Source organism: Hyperoodon ampullatus (genome assembly GCF_949752795.1).
Source record: "Hyperoodon ampullatus genome assembly, chromosome: 3".
Classification (NCBI taxonomy): domain Eukaryota; kingdom Metazoa; phylum Chordata; class Mammalia; order Artiodactyla; family Ziphiidae; genus Hyperoodon; species Hyperoodon ampullatus.
Genome location: NC_136916.1, coordinates 57,632,980 through 57,654,074, shown reverse-complemented (window position 1 = coordinate 57,654,074; position 21,095 = coordinate 57,632,980). Strand labels below are relative to the sequence as shown.

The following is a 21,095-nucleotide window of genomic DNA, read 5'->3' as shown; positions in this document are numbered from 1 at the left end:
TATGGTCTCTGGTACAACTGTCACAACTACTCCACTCTGCCACTGTAGCACTAAAGCAGTCATAGACGATATATAAATAAATGGATATGGCCATGTTCCAACAAATCTTTCCTTTTTTTAAAATTTAATTTTTTACTTTGAAATACTTATTAATTAACAAGAAGTTGAAAAGCATATATACAGGGAGGTTTTATGCACCCTTCACCCAGTTCCCCCAGTGGTAGTACTATAATACAATATCACGATACTTCAGGCAGGGATTAAAACCTGTAACAGAATAATAAATGTTATTTCCACCTTCCCCAACTCCCAACCTCTGATCTCACACCAGTTAGGTAAGTCATGGCCAACGAGAGCCTGCTGAATTGAGCCAAGCTCACTATCAGGCTATCACGTTCTTTGTTTCCTAGGTATCTTATGCTTTTTACAGCTTGAACTATAAAGTTGATGACTAGAATATGCTCACCCAAGAAGCAAAGCAATTTTAGCTCTGCCAATCTGAGCTAACGTTTCATAATTTTAATCCCCATATTTTCAATTAAGAGATGGAAGCATCACATTCATCCATAAACAAAAAGGAAAAAAAGTAATTTCTTTAATGTACACCTGGGAAAGACAACTGTAATCTGTATTTGTAGATTCAAACATATTGCAATTTAATTATCAGAGCAATTTAGAGCTACTATGAACATGATGGGGAGTGGAAAAGTCGTTTCATTTTTTGTTTGTTTTAAATCACAGTGTTCCATATTTTTTCAAAGACTGAAATCATGGCATTTGGCACAGTTTTGTTAATTATAAAGGTGGCTCACCAATCTCAGATAACCTAGTAGAGCCAAGAAGCCAAGAAGGTGATTAAGTTTTGTAAAAATAGGTACGATGACTTCAGAGATTAATTTTTTGTCACATTACCTAGAAAAATGAGAAAGAATGAATTTTCTTTAAAAACAATGCAAAGCAAAAATTAATTGTTCTGGTATCTCAATTAAAAAATCCTCTGTAGTGTTCTGAGAATAAGATCCAGGGTTCCATCTATATTAACATTTTTTTACCAAGATAATATATGAACAAAGAATATTGAGAAAAAGATCCAGGGTTCTACCCATACTTCGTTTAATTCATATAAAGACTACTAGAAGTGAAATGGACTACCTGAATAAATCCAGAACCCTCAGCAAAAAACTAAACTTAAGATGTTAAAGTAAAACTTTGCTCCAAAAATACTAAATAAGTTTCCTGCTTGTCTCCTCCCAGCCCCCCACTCTTGAAGTGATTGTGGACGTCAATAAATAAAAGTAATTTTATGGGGACTTCCCTGGTGGTGCAGTGGTTAAGAATCCACCTGCCAATGCAGGGGACACGGGTTAAATCCCTGGTCTGGGAAGACTGCAAATGCTGCGGAGCAACTAAGTCCATGTGCCACAACTACTGAGCCTGAGCTCTAGAGCTCGCGTGCAGCAACTACTGAAGCCCGTGAGCCTAGAGCCTGTGCTCCACAACAAGAGAAGCCACTGCAGTGAGAAGCCCATGCACCCATATGGAATCTAAAAAAAAATAAAATAAAAAAATGGTTCTGAAGAACCTAGGGGAAGGACAGGAATAAAGACACAGACCTAGAGAATGGACTTGAGGACACGGGGAGGGGGAAGGGTAAGCTGGAACGAAGTGAGAGAGTGGCACTGACATATATACACTACCAAATGCAAAACAGATAGCTAGTGGGAAGCAGCCGCATAGCACAGGGAGACCAGCTCAGTGCTTTGTGACCACCTAGAGGGGTGGGATAGGGAGGGTGGGAAGGAGATGCAAGAGGGAGGGGATATGGGGATATATGCATACGTATAGCTGATTCACTTTATTATACAGCAGGAACTAACACAACAATGTAAAGCAATAATACTCCAGTAAAGATGTTTAAAAAAAAAGGGGGTAGGGAGGACTGACTAAACTGAGATATTGAATAGCTATTGTAAAATATGTGTGCTATTTTCCTTGCAGTAAAAAAAAAAAAAATTTAATTTAATTTTAAAAGTGTTAAAAAAAAAAAAAAAAAGAAGCCCGCACACCGCAACGAAGAGTAGCCCCCACTTGCCGCAACTAGAGAAAGCCCGCGCGCAGCAATGAAGGCCCAACACAGCCAAAAAAAAAAAAAAAAAGCAATTTTACGGACACAAATAACTTCCCTTACTTAAAAGGAAGGAAAAAGAAACAGGTCAAAGCCAAGTCCGCACTGGTATTTGAAACAGTTCTATGCTTCTACTTTTTATTCCTGGTAAATTTATTTCAGAGGGACCAAGTAAGTTGTCTTATAATAGGTATGAACCCAAGTAAACAGAATATAGATATACAAGTTCAACAGAGAATTGTCTGCTAAATCTTTACATTCAGAGGATCAGATCATAAGTAATAATTTACAATCAGATCCATAAGTAATAATTTATTTTTTAATTAATAATTTAATTTTGAGCTGCTGTCAAAGCATGCTTATTCCTGGAAAAAACAGTTGATCTTATTGACTGACATTCTGGTATACTTTAGGGTTAATTAAATAAGCAATGAGGCAAAGTAGCCAATGTGCTGTAAGATACAATTTTTCTATAGGATTATACTTCAAAATGATTTTATACTCAAACCAACCAGTTAAGTGAATAAAGTCAGAGAAGTTGGTAGCTCCTGTATAAACCCTAACATCTTTTAGGAAGATTTAAAAATTCAATCATGACTGGATTGACTTTGTAATTTATGATCTGTTAGGCTAAAGCTGTGGAATTAACTCAAGAATTATACATTACCAAGTACATAAAGATGTTGATTTTAAATGTTATTTTTGCATAAGTTTACTTACCGCCATATAAGCATTTGTTCCAACATACGTCTTGGCTATAGAATTCACCAGCTATGAGACAAAACAGTCTGTCAGAACAATATAAAGATAATGTGGAAATAAAATGGGCAATTATTCCTCATTTAACTTACAATCATCATTTCTATAAATCAACTAAAAATTATATAAAACGGAACAAATTTAACTACAAAGGCATCAAAAATGATTAAATCTCTTTTCTTTTGAATGTGATTTCCAACTTAAACAAGCATAGCATTACAGTTTATAGCAGATAACCTTAAACAATTCACTTAAGCAGGATGCTTATCGCTTTAGCACCCCAAACCCGCCTGATATAAAAAGTCAATTTGAAGTAGAATTTGAACACACTCATTTTTTAGTCAGATGGTCAGGATGTGAATGAAGCCTCATGCATTACTAGAATGAAACGAACACTAAATACGCTGGAGGGATAACAGACTTTGACAACTCATAATACAATGATGACCTTCGCTTTGGTCTTCGTGTTTGGCTGGGAGTAAAGGTGGCTGCAATTCAAATCAACATCACAGCACGCTCATGGGTCACTATCACCAGGGTTCTCAGGGGAGGCCCAAAATGGAAATTAATTAAAATTTGTGCTGCACATTGTAATGGCCCTCCACCATTGTTGCTCCCAATATTAATTTTTATTGTGGGCCAGTTGGGCTCCCCAGGCACAGCTCCCACTCTGCCCTCCCTTTTGTCTGGCCAAAACGCTTTCATATCAAAGCTGCATATCAATGAAGTTTGCTATTCGTAAGTAGTAATTACAATATCAGCAGTTTTTACTGTCATTAAACAATGAACAATCATATTCTGATGAAGGAAACTCGCTCAGAGATTAAAAATGAATAACATAATCCCAGCCAACGAGAAGATGCAGAGTTCTGTTTGTCTGGCAGCTAGGTGATTTTTCAATCCAGAGAGTAGAATGAAAATAGAAAGTGGATGTTACAGAGGAGAAAGCAGATCGGCAGGAAGAAGAGACCTACCTGAGTGCTAACTCCAAAATCACACAGCTTGACTTGTCCTCTTGTGTTTACTAGCATATTAGAGGGCTTCACATCTAAAAAGGGACCAGAAAAATCCATGTCACTAATTCCATATCTACAGTGCTTGTCCTAAAAAAAGCACACATGCACACCACACCATATTGCAGAAGTGACATCATCTGTTCAACCTAGAATTCTAACCACAAATTTAACGCAAAGCATTTTACCTGGAGGCAAAATGTCAGGTCCTAACTCCCTCACTTCCAAACATTACTGGTTTCTATAGAAGCAAGGGTTTATTTACTTCACGTGAAAGTCAAATAAAATCTTGGCTTCCAACAACAGTAAATACACCCAATATCCTACTCCAGCTTTCAGGAAAAGTAAATAAGAAAATGTAACCTTCCTGCAAAGAATTTGTACAGAAATGCTTAGTTCTGCTCTCAAAGTGAAACTGCTCCTCCCACCTAAGGAGCAGTAAGGCCGAAGGGAAGCCAGCAAGGAAACAAATCATTCATATGTTTGCTGGTAACAGATGATATCTGGTTGAAACAACAAGAACATGGATGCAGTTCTGCTATTTCCTGGTTTTACGTGCTACTTCAGATAATCCTCAGAAATTGATCTAAAAGATGTGTAAATGTGTGTGCATGCGTGTACTTATCAGTCTTTGTTTCATTTATCCTTCTCTTCCCTTACATCATTTCGACTGTTGTTAGAGTTAACAAAAGAACTGGCACAGCTTTTGCCAAGGCAGTCTGCTAAATAATGACACAAAGCGTTTCTGTGAAGCATCGTCAGTGACAACAATGGGCCTTTTCAGGAATTCAAGGAGCCCACAAAAACCATCCAAGCAGGATAAGAGCACACCACTTTTGATGGTACACAACAGCACCTGCTTCAATGCTTCATCTTCAGTGGTGAAAGTGGTCAAGAACAGACAACTTGTTATATTTAATACAGCATATAACCTTAATTACCCCAAAACTAAAGACTCATAATTTTTATGTAACATCTAAAAACAATCTGTGAGTTAATCTCACTCTGTCCCTCCACCCTGCAAAAAGTATCTTACCAAAAGTAGGTACTTAACTCAAACTTCAAGTTCAAACTCAGTAACCAACGATTATTGAACACTACCTACCATATGACAGGCAACATGACAGGCATTTTCTCATACATGTGCTCATTTGGTGTTGCCTGACGGACACTAGAATGTAAACTCCATGAAGGCAAGGACTTTGTCTCTTTTACTGACTACTATATTCCAGTCCCTGAAGAGTGCCAGGCATACGGTATATGCTTAGTAAGTATTTGTTGAATAGATGAGATTAATGGAAACCATGAACACACAGTATTATTTTGTTAATGATACTGTTGTGATCAGGGGTTAGCTGTAGACCACATCTCTGTAGCATGCCCTTTCAGGTAAAACACACTGTATACTTCCTTTAGGGGGGCTTTCTCTTTGAATACAGGTCAGTATGCCCAGGCAGGTATAAGCTTTTTCAACCAACTAGTCTCTCTGCCTCCAGTTTTCCCCAATTTCAATATAAACCTTATACCACCATCATATTAAATATACTTTCACTTTATCACTTCTCTCCTTGAGGAGGAAGTAAAATATTCCCTGACGTCCCCTGTCAACCCCAGTGTGAACTCCTTAAGAATAGGGTTGTGCTTTCAAATATGCCTCAATAGTTTGCACAAAAAATATACATCATAGACAGCCACAGTAGACACTCAATAAATGTGTGCCGAACTGACAGAAATGTTAGGCTCTACAAAGCCTGGTCTTATTTTCCAAACCTAATTCTCATTATAAGCCCTCAACTTTGAATATTTTTCTTTTGGACAATCTTCTCTTTTATATACTGATACCCTTAAACCATTCTCAAGCCATACATCAGATGGAGATAGATAAAGAACAAATAATCTGAGCTCCTGGAAGAAGGAGCTACATGGAAATCACAAGGTATGGTAAAATGAACAAATCCTTAGCTTTAATCAGACACACATTTGACTTAAGTGGATCAACAGAGAGAGAAAGAATAAAACAACAAAATTTCTAGATTATATTCTAAAAGGCAAGGTGTAAATAAGAACTTTATGGCATTTTCAGCTCTCCAACATCTTTTTTTACTTACATGTAATCCTACAGCATGACTTTGCACATTCACCTTTCAGCCTAGCTTTCAGGAATACTTCGTGTATGAAAAAGCAGTAGACATACAGCCATCCTCAAAACAACCTTTGAAGTCCGACTAGACTGTTTTAGTCATTGTCTCAAAAGAAAGAAACAAATCCAAAACACGCCATTACTAAGCCTTTGTTCATGCTGTGTCCCTGACCCCAAACCACCTGGGTTTAGAAACCCTTCCTTGATATTTTTTGACTGAATCCTGCTCATCCTTCAACTCAAGTACCCCATCTCCCTGTTGCCGTACCTACTCAGGCCATCAAAATCGCTGCTCCCTTCGAACTGCTAAAGCATTTACTGTCTGTACCATTTGGAACTGAGCAAGTGACATTTTTTTTACTAGTAATTACCACATTTACTGTTACAGGTATCACCAAGTAATAAGTTCACAGGGTGGGAATATGCCTTATACATTTTTGTATGTATCCTGTTGGAGCATATTATCTTGCTCACTAGTAGATGGCTTTCTAAACAATATACTAAATTTGCTAATATAAGTGTTCCAAACCCAGCAACATCATTTTAACATAAAAGACCCCTTTAAACAAAATCAATGGATTCAGGCTAGAAGACAGAAGACTTGGATTTTAGTCTTTTGGGCCCTGCCACAAATTTGGCATATGACTTTGGACTAGCCATGTGACATTTTAGTTTTCACCTCTGTAGGGAGATAATAAAAGTTACAGTATCAATCTTTAAAAATTGTGGGGATTAGATGAGATAATGAATGTAAAATAGCTTTTAAACTGTCAAACACTCTATAAATATAAGATATTATTATTATCCACTGGCAATCAACCAAGCAACGAAAAGTGTTATATTTTGTTATGTTCAGAAAACAATTTCTGTGCTACTGCAATAAATTTAGGCTGTATTTGGGTAAAATACTAGTTAAAAGAAAATAATTTCAAAAGTCCAGTAAGTAGAATGATAAAACCAATTCAATGCTTATGAGGGGGCATATTTGCCAGACTGTATGTACTCATTCACTGACAAGGCCACTGAACTGGTCTCCCTATTTTCACACTTGCTCTACTAGAGTCTGTCTTGAACACAGCAGCTGAAGTGCCCCCTTTAAAACCTAAATCAAACCATGTCATTTCTCCGCCTAAAACCTCCAAGGGCCTCCCAACTCAATGCAAAATGCAGCCCTCATGAAGGTTTCTAAGGCCTTCTCTGAACTGCCCCCCTACTACCTCTGTACTCTCATCCTTCCTAATCCTCTCCCTGCCCACTCTGCTTCATCTCACTGGCCTTTTGCCAGGCATGCTCCCTGCTTTGTGGTTCCATATAACTGGAATACTCTGCACCCATATATACATGTATGGCCTGCTCCTTTACTTGTTTTTAGGTTTCTGCTCAAATGCTACCCTTTTAAGAGAAGCCTTCCTCAACCACCCACTATGAACAGCAATATCTTCCCACCCCCAATATTCCCTTTCCCTCTTCCCTGTTTCAGTGCTCCTCATAACACTTAGCACCACTGACACCCTATATTTGTACATGTATACATGTCCCTCTCAGTCCTCCCGTTTCGAAGGAAAGCTCCATGAATGCAGAGATGTGATCTGTTGTGTTCACTCCTATATCTATAATAGTGCCTGGTATGGACTAGAAATGATATCTGTTGAACAAATGTTGGTGAATGAATATTTCCACTAAATAGATGGGCAAACATGTGCACCTGGAGAAGCATGAATTTGGCCTGAGAAGGAGTTCCATCTTTTCCCACTCAATGGCATATACTTCAGAATAAATACATTTCACTATTAATGAATACATTTGTGAATGATATTTTTCATTCTGAGAGGATCTGTGGGCATTCAAAAATACTCACTCAACAAATATTCACTGACGCCTTAGCATGTGCCAGATATGACAGTAGGTGCTGTGGAGAGAAGCATGAGTAAGACCCACCTCTGCCCTTCAGGAGAGTGTAGACCAAGGAACTGCTGGTATATATTTTGACCAAAAATAGTGCACATGAGATTTCAGGACAATAACATTGCTTATGTACAATCTAAATGGGATTTGCTTCCTATAATAAAAACAATGAGAGTTATATAACTAAATAGCTCCCAAGCCTGGCTGTGCATTTAAAAACAAAATCCTTTTTTGGTTTTACCTCAGATCTGCTGATTCAGAAACCAATCTAAAACAGTCAGGTCTTCAGGTCAGCACTTAGAAAAGACCAACATAATGGGCTGTATTTCCCTCTGATTAAACTGCTGGCAAGTTCAGAATATCTGAAGAGAAATTTCATCTATTGTTTAACTTTACTTTTTAAAATCAATTTTATTCATTTAAAAAATCAATTTTATTGCAGTCATTTTGAATATATAGTTTAGTGACTTTGACAAACATATACATCCATATACCCACACCACAATCAAGATATGAAACACTTATATCACCCCAAAAGGTTCCCCGTGCCCCTTTACAGTCAACTCCACCCTGACCTCTGGCAACTACTGATTGGTTTGTTATTTTTAGATGATTTTTGCCTTTTCTACATACATCATAAACCCCGTAATATGTTGTTATAATTTTTGCTTTAAAAAGTCTGATGATTAGTGTTTGGATGGTACCTCTCTCTCACTAATATTTAAAATGGATATTTTGCAGACAGTACACAGCTGGGTCTTACTTTTTCGACCAGTTTGACAATTCGTGCTCTTCACTGCCCTATTTAGACCATTCACATTTAACGTAACTAGTGATATGGCAGAGTTCAACTCTACCATCCTACTATTTGTCCCATCTCTTCTTAGTTCCTTTCTTCTTTCATTGCCTTCTTTTGGACTAGATGGGCTCTTTTTAGCATTCCATTGATCTCTACTATTGACTTCTAAGCCAGAAGTTGGCAAACTTTTTCTGTAAAGGACCATATTTCAGGTGTTGAGAGTCACGTGGTTTTTGTTGTAACTACTCAATTTTGCCACTGTACTGGAGAAGCAATCACAGGCAATGTGGAAATAAATGGCATGGCTGTGTTGCAACAATCTTTACCAAAACAGGTGATGAGCCAAATTTGACCTGTGGGCTAAAATTTGCCAGCCCATTTGAAGGTTTTTTTTTTTTTTTTTAAAGGCTGTTCTAGGATTTACAATATGTTTCTTTAATGTTTCACTGTCTACTTTCAAATAATATTAGGGTATTTAATTTATAATGTAAGAACCTCAGAACAGTATGCTTCCATTTTCTTCCCTCCCATCCTCTGTGCTACTGTTATACATCTTTCCTCTACATATGTTATAATTGCCACAATATGGTGTCTTTATTTTTGCTTTAAATAATCATTAAAAAATTTTTAAAAATATATTTTATTGAAGTATAGTTGATTTACACTGTTAATTTCTGCTGTATGGCAAAATGATTCAGTTATACATATATATATATATATATACACATTCTTTTTCATATTCTTTTCCATTATGGTTTATCACAGGATATTGAATATAGTTCCCTGTGCTACACAGTAGGACCTTGTTGTTTATCCATTCTATATATAATAGTTTACATCTGCTAATCCCAGCTCCCAATCCATCCCTCCCCCACCCCCCTCCCTCCTCCTTGGAAACCACAAGTCTGTTGGCGAGGCTCAATTCTTGATTTCCATAGATTTCTGTCATTCCTGACTCTTGGACATATGCTGGCCTGAGAGCTACAGAGCTCAGAAGGATATATGACATCTTTGGGACCCCAAGACGCAATGAAGGACCCTGAGCCCCTTATGAGAGGTAGCATGGCAAGGCTGATGCCAGTGTCAGCACTATGTGCCCACAAACCTGTCAACTCCAGCACTTCCCGGGGGAATGTGGGGCTGGGAGCAATGGCTTTGGAGCTAGAGCAAGTGTGTCAGCTGTTGTAGTGAGTGAGTCAGTATATGAATGAGGTTTAGATCAGTGCTCAGTGAGTGAAAAAATTTAAAAAGGTCTTTTATATATCTACATGTATACACTATTCCTGGTGCTATTTATTCCTTTGTGTAGATCTAACAATCTATCTGGTATCATTTTCCTTCTGTCTAAACAACTTCCTTAACATTTTTTATAATGCTGGTCTATTGGCAATAAATTTTCTCTGCTTTGTTTGCCTTAAAAAGTCTTTATTTAGCTGTTATTTTAGAAGAATATATTTACTGGACCTAGAATTCTGGATTTAAAGGTTTTTTGTTTTTTTCAACATTTTAACAATGTCTTCCTGTTATCTTCTGGTTTGCATAGCTTCTGACAAGAAGTCTGCTGTCATTCTTATTTTTGTTCCTCTCTATTTAATGTATTATGTTTATTCTGAATATTTTAAAGATTTAAAAAATCACTGGCTTTACATTTTTAATTTTGATGTACTTTGGTATGGTTTTGTGTATATGCTGGTTAGAGTTTGTTAGGCCTCCTAGATCTCTGGGTTTATGGGTTTCATCAAATTTGGAAAGTTTGGGAGCATTATTTCTTCAAATGATTTTTTGTTCCCTTTTCTTTCTCCTTTCCTTCTGAGACTCCAGTTACATATATATCCTAGACTTCTTGATACTGTTTCAAAGGTCACTGAGGCTGTGCTCATCTTTTTAGTCTTTTTCCTTTAGAGTAATTTTAGATAATTTCTATATCTCTAACATCAAGATCACAAATCATTTCTTCTGTGGTGTCAAATCTACTGTTAATTCCATCAAGTGAAATTTTTACTTCAGATATTTTACTTTTCATATCTAGAAGTTCGACTTCATTCTTTTTTCTGTCTTCTCTCTCTCTCCTCATAATGCTCATGTTTCCCATTAAATCCTTGAGTATATTTATCATAACTGTTCTAAAGTCCTTGTCTGCTAAAGGGAGAGTCCCATTTCTATTGACTGATTGTTCTCCTGCTTATGGTCTTTCATCCATTATCAGAAGAAAAAAATTATTTTCACATACTGATTTTTATTTAGATGCCAGGTATTCTGAATCTTATGTTGCTGAGCGAATTTGTTGTAATCCTTTAAAGAGTGCTAAACTTGATACTGGCAGGTGGTTAACTTACTTGAAGATAGCCAGATCATTATGAGGCTTATTTTGGAATTTTTATTTATGGAAAGCCAGAGCAATCCCTACTCTAGGGCTAGTTTAGCCCATCTATTAAAACATGACCCTTCTAAAGTCTCTCCTGAATGCTCCAATGTATCCAAAAAGGTCTCTCTCCTCTGGCTGGTTAGAATTTTTAAAATTCCCAACCTGTGTAAGCTTTGGGAATTGTTTAGCTTACAGATCCCCAGAAATTTTCATTCCCAGACTAACTTTGTAAGATATCACCCTACAAAAGCAGAGGTTGATATTCAGCCAAAAATTCAAGGAGAGTCCCACACAAGTTCTTGAGCTCTTTCTTTTTGCACAGTTCCTGCATCTCTAGGATCCTGCTCTGTAAACTTTAGCCCTTTTGGCCTTCTTGACAGCCAAACTCTGTCTCTTCAGCTCAGCAAGATCTTTGGGCTCTGACTGGTTCCCCTTCCTTATGCTGCAGTCTGGAAATTGTCTCCAGGCTTAAAACTTGGGTGATCATAGGGCTCCCCTCATCTGTTTCCCTTCTCTTCAGGATCACAGTCCTGCACTGCTTGTTATCTAATACCTGAAAACAGATGTTTCATAAACTTTGTCTAGCTTCCTAGTTCTTTTTGGTGGAGGTTCCACAGCAGCAATTCCTTCCTGGGTAGAAGTGGAACTATCCCTTTATTTTATTTATTTATTTATTTATTATTATTTTTTGCGGTACGTGGGCCTCTCACTGTTGTGGCCTCTCCCGTTGCGGAGCACAGGCTCCAGACGTGCAGGCTCAGTGGCCATGGCTCACAGGCCCAGCTGCTCCGTGGCATGTGGGATCTTCCCGGACCGGGGCACGAACCCGTGTCCCCTGCATCGGCAGGCGGACTCTCAACCACTGCGCCACCAGGGAAGCCCTATCCCTTTATTTTAAAATTCTTGGTTTTTTGTCCTTTGTTCACTGTTTACACCTATATTGTAAGCTGCCTCAAATCCTTTTTTGAAATAAATAGAATATAATAATTAAGACTTTATTTAGTTAGACTAAATCTGAATTCATGTGACAGAATTTGAAGCAAATGGAATCCTTTTAAATGTTGGAATGAGGACAGTTCCTCTGATTTATGTTTCACTTTATCTGAATAAAATACTCCACCTTATACCTGAGTTATCAACTATCCTAGTATATAGCCACCGAATTTATCACTTCTATGTTTTCATTTAAAACATGGAAATTCTATAATTCTCAAGAAAAGCTCCAGGAATACTAAAATTATTTTTGTTGTTTTTTTTTTTTTTTTTTGGTTTGTTTTCAACTTCATTCCAAGCCAGAAACAAGAGAACAGATTAGGCAAGAAAGATTACTTTTAAGGAGACTTATATCTATGCTTATTTTAATGCAATCTCAAGTTATGGAAAACAAACAGCAACTGAGAGCATACAGCTTTTCATTCAGCTCACTTAAAAACATCATAGCCATTCTTCTATAAGAGAAGCACAGAAAAGATGAGTCATTAAGGTGACTGATTATAAATGGCAATCATTAGGACAGATGTAAGTCATTTTGGTTTAATCAGGCCATTAATTATTACAGTTTATCAATTAGTTTTATTGAAGGCAAGGGGGCTTACACGAATAGTAGGGCATTGATTTTAACTGAGACATTTTCTAAAAGAAAATACAAATGAGGTGTGTAGAATCTGAAATTACATACAGGTCCTCTTCATACCAGTAAAAAGAAATAAGCTTCCTCTAATGTAAACCATAGCCTTTAGTGAAAAACCAAATTAACTCTAATCCCTTTGCATTATACATAAAATAACATGCTTTAGTGTTCCCTAATTTGAGGTTTGCTTTGTCCTGGCCAAGAGGTCAATATCATGTTGGAGAAAGTGAAATGAAGGTGCAATGTAAAGTGACCCATTTTTAATATTAGGTATTTCCTATCCTCTTTCATTAAAAAAAAAAATTTAGTCATTTTATACAGATAGGATTTTATAGGAGTCAGTATAGATTCCCGTTGGCCACATCCTCTCGGAAAAAGCAGAGGTGATATGGAAAGTGCGTGTGTATGCACACATGGGTGCATGTGTGTGAAAGAGAGAGTGTATGTGTGAGTGTATGATATATAAGATTAAGGGTGATGTGTGATCTTCCTACACTGACAAAAGTTGTCATGAAAATCAACTGAGACGGTGTGCTTAGCAGTGCCTGTCAAAGAGACACTGCTCAATGAATTGTTGAATAAATAAAATAAATGGGAGAAACATTTCCTAAACTTGAATACACTATATATACTGGAAGCTGTGCTTTGTAGAATCAGTAATGACAATGACGCTTACCTTAGAAAGTCAGGATGTGAATCATCTAATATATTAGACCAGACCCAAATTTCATTATATGAGCTCTACCTGAAGGCACGCTTCTTCCAGGAAGGCAAGTGCTGTTCATAGAAGAGTTAACAATTATCCAGTCACATGTATCTCCTGTCACAATATCTTCCCACTCCTTCAGTGAAATTTCACAGAAAGGTGAGCTTTTTAATGATATGTAATGAATATTTGATTTGTAGCAGTGACAGCCCATGTAGATAATAGGTAGTTATGATACAGTTCTGTTTAATAATTTGAAGTGCTTAGAATATTATTAGAAAAATATTAGGAAGTTGGAAAAAGGAAAGAACTTACAAGTGGGATATCAGTGTCATGCAGAAGATAATGATAGGTGGTTTCTATAGGAGACTGTAACTAAATAAAAATCAACCCCTAAGTGTCTTTAAAAATTAAACATAAACTTACCATACAATCCTTGTGGTCACTTTTCTATTTTAACTTTAATAAAGTATGAAATATCAGTTAATTACTGATACTAATCATATACAATGTATCAATGGTAAATGGCTATTTCTTCTCAAAACTGATGTGTACTACATGACTTGATTCACTGTGATTACAAATATCTAAAGAAAGATACATACCACACCCAGGTATCTACTCAAGAGAAATGAAAACACAGAACCAAATAAAGACTTGTGTATGAAAGTAGCATTCATCTTTTTTTTTTTAACATTTTATTGGAGTATAATTGCTTTACAATGGTGTGTTAGTCTCTGCTTTATAACAAAGTGAATCAGTTATATGTATACATATGTTCCCATACCTCTTCCCTCTTGCATCTCCCTCCCTCCAACCCTCCCTATCCCACCCCTGTAAGTGGTCACAAACCACATAGCTGATCTCCCTGTGCTATGTGGCTGCTTCCCACTAGCTATCGATTTTACGTTTGGTAGTGTATGTATGTCCATGTCACTCTCTCACTTTGTCACAGCTTACCCTTCCCCCTCCCCATAACCTCAAGTCCATGCTCTAGTAGGTCTGTGTCTTTATTCCCATCTTACCCCTAGGTTCTTCATGACCTTTTTTTTTTTCTTAGATTCCATTAGCATACGGTATTTGTTTTTCCTTTCTGACTTACTTCACTCTGTATGACAGACTCTAGGTCCATCCACCTCAAAACAAATAACTCAATTTCGTTTTTTTGATGGCTGAGTAATATTCCATTGTATATACGTGCCACATCTTCTTTATCCATTCATCTGTTGATGGACACTTAGGTTACTTCCATGTGCTCGCTATTGTAAATAGAGCTGCAATGAACAATTTGGTACATGACACTTTTTGAATTATGGTTTTCTCAGGGTATATGCCCAGTAGTGGGATTGCTGGGTCACATGGTAGTTCTATTTGTAGTTTTTAAAGGAATCTCCATACTGTTCTCCATAGTGGCTGTATCAATTTACATTCCCACCAACAGTGCAAGAGTATTCCCTTTTCTCCATACCCTCTCCAGCATTTATTGTTTCTAGATTTTTGGATGATGGCCATTCTGGCTGGTGTGAGATGATATCTCATTGTAGTTTTGATTTGCATTTCTCTAATGATTAATAATGTTGAGCATTCTTTCATGTGTTTGTTGGCAATCTGTATATCTTCTTTGGAGAAATGTCTATTTAGGTCGTCTGCCCATTTTTGGATTGGGTTGTTTGTTTTTTTGTTATTGAGCTGCATGAGTTGCTTGTAAATTTTGGTGATTAATCCTTTGTCAGTTGCTTCATTTGCAAATATTTTCTCCCATTCTGAGGGTTGTCTTTTGGTCTCGTTTATGGTTTCCTTTGCTGTGCAAAAGCTTTTGAGTTTCATTACGTCCCATTTATTTTTGTTTCTATTTCCATTTCTCGAGGAGGTGGGTCAAAAAGGATCTTGCTGTGATTTATGTCATAGAGTGTACTGCCTATGTTTTCCTCTACGAGTTTGATAGTGTCTGGCCTTACATTTAGGTCTTTAATCCATATTGAGTTTATTTTTGTGTATGGTGTTAGGGAGTGTTCTAATTTCATACTTTTAAATGTACCTGTCCAGTTTTCCCAGCACCACTTATTGATGAGGCTGTCTTTTCTCCACTGTATGTTCTTGCCTCCTTTATCAAAGATTAGGTGACCATATGTGCATGGGTTTATCTCTGGCCTTTCTATCCTGTTCCATTGATCTATCTTTCTGTTTTTGTGCCAGTACCATACTGCCTTGATTACTGTAGCTTTGTAGTATAGTCTGAAGTCAGGGAGCCTGATTCCTCCAGCTCCATTTTTCGTTCTCAAGATTGCTTTGGCTATTCGGGGTCTTTTGCGTTTCCATACAAATTGTGGAATTTTTTGTTCTAGTTCTGTGAAAAATGTCAGTGGTAGTTTGATAGGGATTGCATTGAATCTGTAGATTGCTTTGGGTAGTAGAGTCATTTTCACAATGTTGATTCTTCCAATCCAAGAACATGGTATATCTCTCCATGTGTTTGTATCATCTTTATTTTCTTTCATCAGTGTCTTATAATTTTCTGCATACAGGTCTTTTGTCTCCCTACGTAGGTTTATTCCTAGATATTTTATTCTCTTTGTTGCAATGGTAAATGGGAGTCTTTTCTTGATTTCACTTTCAGATTTTTCATCATTAGCATATAGGAATGAAAGAGATTTCTGTGCATTAATTTTGTATCCTGCAACTTTACCAAATTCATTGATTAGCTCTAGTAGTTTTCTGGTAGCATCTTTAGGATTCTCTATGTATAGTATCATGTCATCTGCAAACAGTGACAGCTTTACTTCTTCTTTTCTGATTTGGATTCCTTTTATTTCTTCTTCTTCTCTGATTGCTGTGGCTAAAACCTCCAAAACTATGTTGAATAAGAGTGGAGAGAGTGGGCAACCTTGTCTTGTTCCTGATCTTAGTGGAAATGCTTTCAGTTTTTCACCATTGAGGACGATGTTGGCTGTGGGTTTGTCATATATGGCCCTTATTATGTTGAGGAAAGTTCCCTCTATGCCTACTCTCTGCATGGTTTTTATCATAAATCAGTGTTGAATTTTGTCGAAAGCTGTCTCTGCATCTATTGAGATGATCATATGGTTTTTCTCCTTCAATTTGTTAACATGGTGTATCACGTTGATTGATTTGCGTATATTGAAGAATCCTTGCATTCCTGGAATAAACCCCACTTCATCATGGTGTATCATCCTTTTAATGTGCTGTTGGATTCTGTTTGCTAGTATTTTGTTGAGGATTTTTGCATCTGTGTTCATCAGTGATATTGGCCTGTAGTTTTCTTTGTTTGTGCCATCTTTGTCTGGTTTTGGTATCAGGGTGATGGTGGCCTCGTACAATGAGTTTGGGAGTGTTTCTACCTCTGCTATATTTTGGAAGAGTTTGAGAAGCATAGATGTTAGCTCTTCTCTAAATGTTTGATAGAATTCGCCTGTGAAGCCATCTGGTCCTGGGCTTTTGTTTGTAGGAAGATTTTTAATCACAGTTTCAATTTCAGTGCTTGTGATTGGTCTGTTCATATTTTCTATTTCTTCCTGGTTCAGTCTCAGCAGGTTGTGCATTTCTAAGAATTTGTCCATTTCTTCCAGGTTGTCCATTTTATTGGCATAGAGTTGCTTGTAGTAATCTCTCATGATCCTTTGTATTTCTGCAGTGTCAGTTGTTACTTTTCTTTTTTCATTTCTAATTCTATTGATTGGAGTCTACTCCCTTCTTTTCTTGATGAGGCTGGCTAATGGTTTATCAATTTGTTTAACATCTAAAAGAACCAGATTTTAGTTTTATTGATCTTTGCTATTCTTTCCTTCATTTCTTTTTCATTTATTTCTCACCTGATTTTTTTTTTTTTTTTTTGGGGTACGCGGGCCTTTCACTGTTGTGGCCTCTCTTGTTGTGGAGCACAGGCTCCGAACGCGCAGGCTCAGCGGCCATGGCTCATGGGCCTAGCTGCAGCATGTGGGATCTTCCCGGAATGGGGCACGAACCCACGTCCCCTGCATCGGCAGGCCACCAGGGAAGCCCCCTGATCTGCTATTTATGATTTCTTTCCTTCTGGTAACTTTGGGGGGTTTTTGTTCTTCTTTCTCTAATTGCTTTAGGTGTAAGGTTAGGTTGTTTATTTGAGATGTTTCCTATTTCTTAAGGTAGGATTGTATTGCTATACACTTCCCTCTTAGAACTGCTTTCACTGCATCCCATAGGTTTTGGGTTGTCGTGTCTCCATTGTCATTTGTTTCTAGGTATTTTTTGATTTCCTCTTTGATTTCTTCAGTGATCACTTCGTTATTAAGTAGTGTACTGTTTAGCCTCCATGTGTTTGTATTTTTTACAGATCTTTTCCTGTAATTGATATCTAGTCTGATAGCGTTGTGAATCTATAAATTCAGAAAATAGATTAGTGGTTCGCAGAAGCTGGGGCTAGGAGCAGGGACTGATGGCAAGTGGGCATGTGGATTCTTTTTTGGGGTGATGGAAAATGTTCTCAGATGGATTATGGTTATGGTTACACAATTCTATAATTTATTAAAAATCCCTGAATTGCACACTTAAAACAGGTGAGCTTTATGATACATAAGTTATATAACAATAAAGTGGTTTTAAAATCAGCCCAAAACACAATTCTTTAACTTCTTTTTATTGATAATTTCTCCATAGTTTTTCAGGTCCTTTGTGATCTCTGTGGTCACCTTCTTACTCTATTTATAAGAAAATATGAGGCATCAGTTGTTTACACTCTGATCGTATACTACATATCAATGGTAAAATGGTTATTCCCTCTCAAAAATGATATGTTCTAGAAAGCCTGATTGTGATTACAGATATTTTTAAAAAGATACTAAATTTTAAATGTTACTTCTGTGTATTTAAGATTATTTCTCAAAATGACCAAGGCTATGTATACAAAATGTGAAAACAAATGGTTCAAACATGAAAATTTTGATCAACTAACCATAGTTGCCTCAATAACCTCTAGTAACTCCTTTGACTGATTTTCAGGCTGGACTGACTCTTTTTTTTTTTTTTTCCTTCACTGAATTGACCAAATTGACTGTGGAAATTGGTACCATGTTGAGACAAACCCATGTTGCCACTGATAACAGCCTCAAGCAGGAAACTGTATCTTTACACATGCTGTATCAATTAGCCATTAAACAACCCACATGAACAGCATCAAGCTGAAGCTTGCTAATAAAGGCCCACAGAGCATGGACTTCTTGCAGCTCTTCACAAAAGGCTCCTCCGCCCACTACCCAGCACCCACCCCCAACACAATCAGGGGTCAGAGTGGGAGGCATCCCTGGTCAGGAATGGCTGGGGACCGAGGGGGCTGCTCAAAACACATAAATAAAACCTCTTTCACAGAACTACAGCTGGAGTTATCCAACGTGTTTTATACAGGGCTCTACATATCCATTTCCTTTAAGTTTCGTCACAAAGAAAATCATGACTTTCTACACACAATTCTATGCTTTCTCTTTTCAGAAAAGGAAATTCTTGCGAACTGAGAATTCCCTTTTCGCTGTGATCTATTCATATCAGGTGCTGGTGATATCTCCCACTTCTGCTCCCTTCTGGTCTCCATTTTGTCTTTTTTTTTTTTTTTTTTAATTTTTACTGGAGTATAGTTGCTTTACAATGCTGTGTTAGCTCTACTGCACAGCAAAATGAATCAGTCATACATATACATATATCCCCTCCCTTTTGGATTTCCCTCGCATTTAAGTCACCACAGTGCATTAAGTAGAGCTCCCCGTGCTATACAGTATGCTCCCATCAGTTGTCTATTTTATACATAGTATCAGTAGTGTATATGTGTCAATCCCAATCTCCCAGTTCCTCCCACCCCACCCCCTTCCCCCTTGGTAGCATATTTAAAATATTTAATTTGCTCTGTGCTTTCATGTGTAAGCCTCACTGAATGCTTTTAGAAATAGGCACGGTGCAATCCTTAAGGAAAAACGAGTTCAGTTTTAAAATACGGTATGTGGCTCTCCTGTGGGATGATAATGGAAGCAGAAATAAACTTCTCTTCAACTTTTTCCCCTCTATAAAGCAATTACACTATTTTGCTTGAATGCCAGGAAGACAGTCTCAGTTTACCAGGAGCCAGAGACACATTAGCAGGTCTTCATGCCTAGTAAGCTCTCCTAGCACTATGCCAGGGTGCTGCAGCAATCTTTTTACATTATGTTTAATTGTCTTATGAAAAGACAACAACTAATATATTTATCTAGTTATTTCTTGGGGACTGCTTTCTACTGAATGAGAACAGCAGGTGCAATTAAACATAGACTATGCTGACATTTCTACACTACAAATTCATCTGTGCACAACAGGAACACACTTAAGGGAAAACCACAGTGCAATATAAAAGTTATTCTAATCATTCCATCACACAACAAAGGGTAGGTCATCCAAATATTCTTGCAAAAATCTTAAATAAAATTAAGCAGCATAATTAGCCATCCTAAATGGCCATTATTATCTAGAGTCTCATGATTCAGTTCTGAATGGAAGCAACAAACATGGTTTTCCCTCTTCATGTATGACAAATGCAGGAGACATGCAGCATTTACAAGGTTAATACCAGGAGCAAAAAAGGCCCAGGCTTCTCAATTCTGCCTTCCTTTTAGTAAGTAAAAGAGGTTTCCTTCTAATGTGGTGGATTTTAGATTCCTACCCAGCAACATCCTCTGTTTGATGTATGGGAAACATCGGCTGTGGAGGAACAGGTTCCTGGGGGTCGGAAGGGACCTATACTCTGCTCCAGCTCTGAACAACTTAATTCCCACAATTCTAAGATACCACCAATTACAAGTTTTTCAGTGAAAAAGGAAAGAAAGCAATGGAATACAACACTGAATGTATAAATAAATTATAAGATACATTTTGATCGTAGAGTTGACTTGGAGTAGCATGTCCAGAAGACCAACTCTGGTAAATTGTTCTAAAGAAATAACAAAAATTAGAGATAACACTTCTTTGGCACTTGCTATATGCCAAACACTGGGCTAAATGCATTATCCTCATACATATTATATCTCATTTAATTCTCATCATAACCCTTGAGATAGGTACTATTATTAACCCCATTTTATAGATGAGTAAATTGAGGCTGAAGTTAATGAAATTACTTGCTCAAGGTCACACAACTATAGACTACAATCCTAACTCTTAAGCCTTAACAAACTGTATTATGTTTATGAGATAAATCTCATCTCAATTTATGGGCTCGATTACTATCCCAGTTTTGACCTTGAATAGCTGGGCTGATCTTCAGACATTTTATTTTAGACTTTTCCACTTCTCACATAAAGTAGATATAGGAGGGAAGTTTGGAGACGGTTCTAACTATTCTTTCACTTAACCTCTTGCTGCTTGTCTTGAGAAGCAGTTATTTGAACTATAACAGTATCTATTATGTGCCAGACAAAGTGCTACAATCTCAAAGAGGTTAAGGAACTGATCCAAGGTCACATAGCTGAGTTGTATTAAGAAGAAGCAGAAGCAGAACTTAAATCTGGATCTGACCCTAAATATAGATCTATTCCATTAGGCTACCCACCAGTTATCACTTTCCTTATGACTAAGTTATTTATCCTTTTTAAGCTTTAGTTTCCTCATCTGAAACACAGAAAGGCACTCAATGAATGA

General features: G+C 37.2%; 1 protein-coding gene across 3 annotated transcripts in view; it reads right to left on the bottom strand.

The window, feature by feature from the left end:
• Positions 1-21,095, bottom strand: part of MAP2K5 (mitogen-activated protein kinase kinase 5) — a 260,205-nt gene that overhangs the window by 110,785 nt on the left and 128,325 nt on the right. For all 3 annotated transcript variants that reach the window (XM_079699882.1, XM_079699883.1, XM_079699884.1), the window contains exons 14-15: positions 3,859-3,932; positions 2,846-2,896 (exon numbers count right to left, since the gene is read on the bottom strand). In XM_079699882.1, the coding sequence (XP_079556008.1) occupies positions 2,846-2,896; positions 3,859-3,932 (125 nt within the window). The remainder of the gene's footprint in view (positions 1-2,845; positions 2,897-3,858; positions 3,933-21,095) is intronic.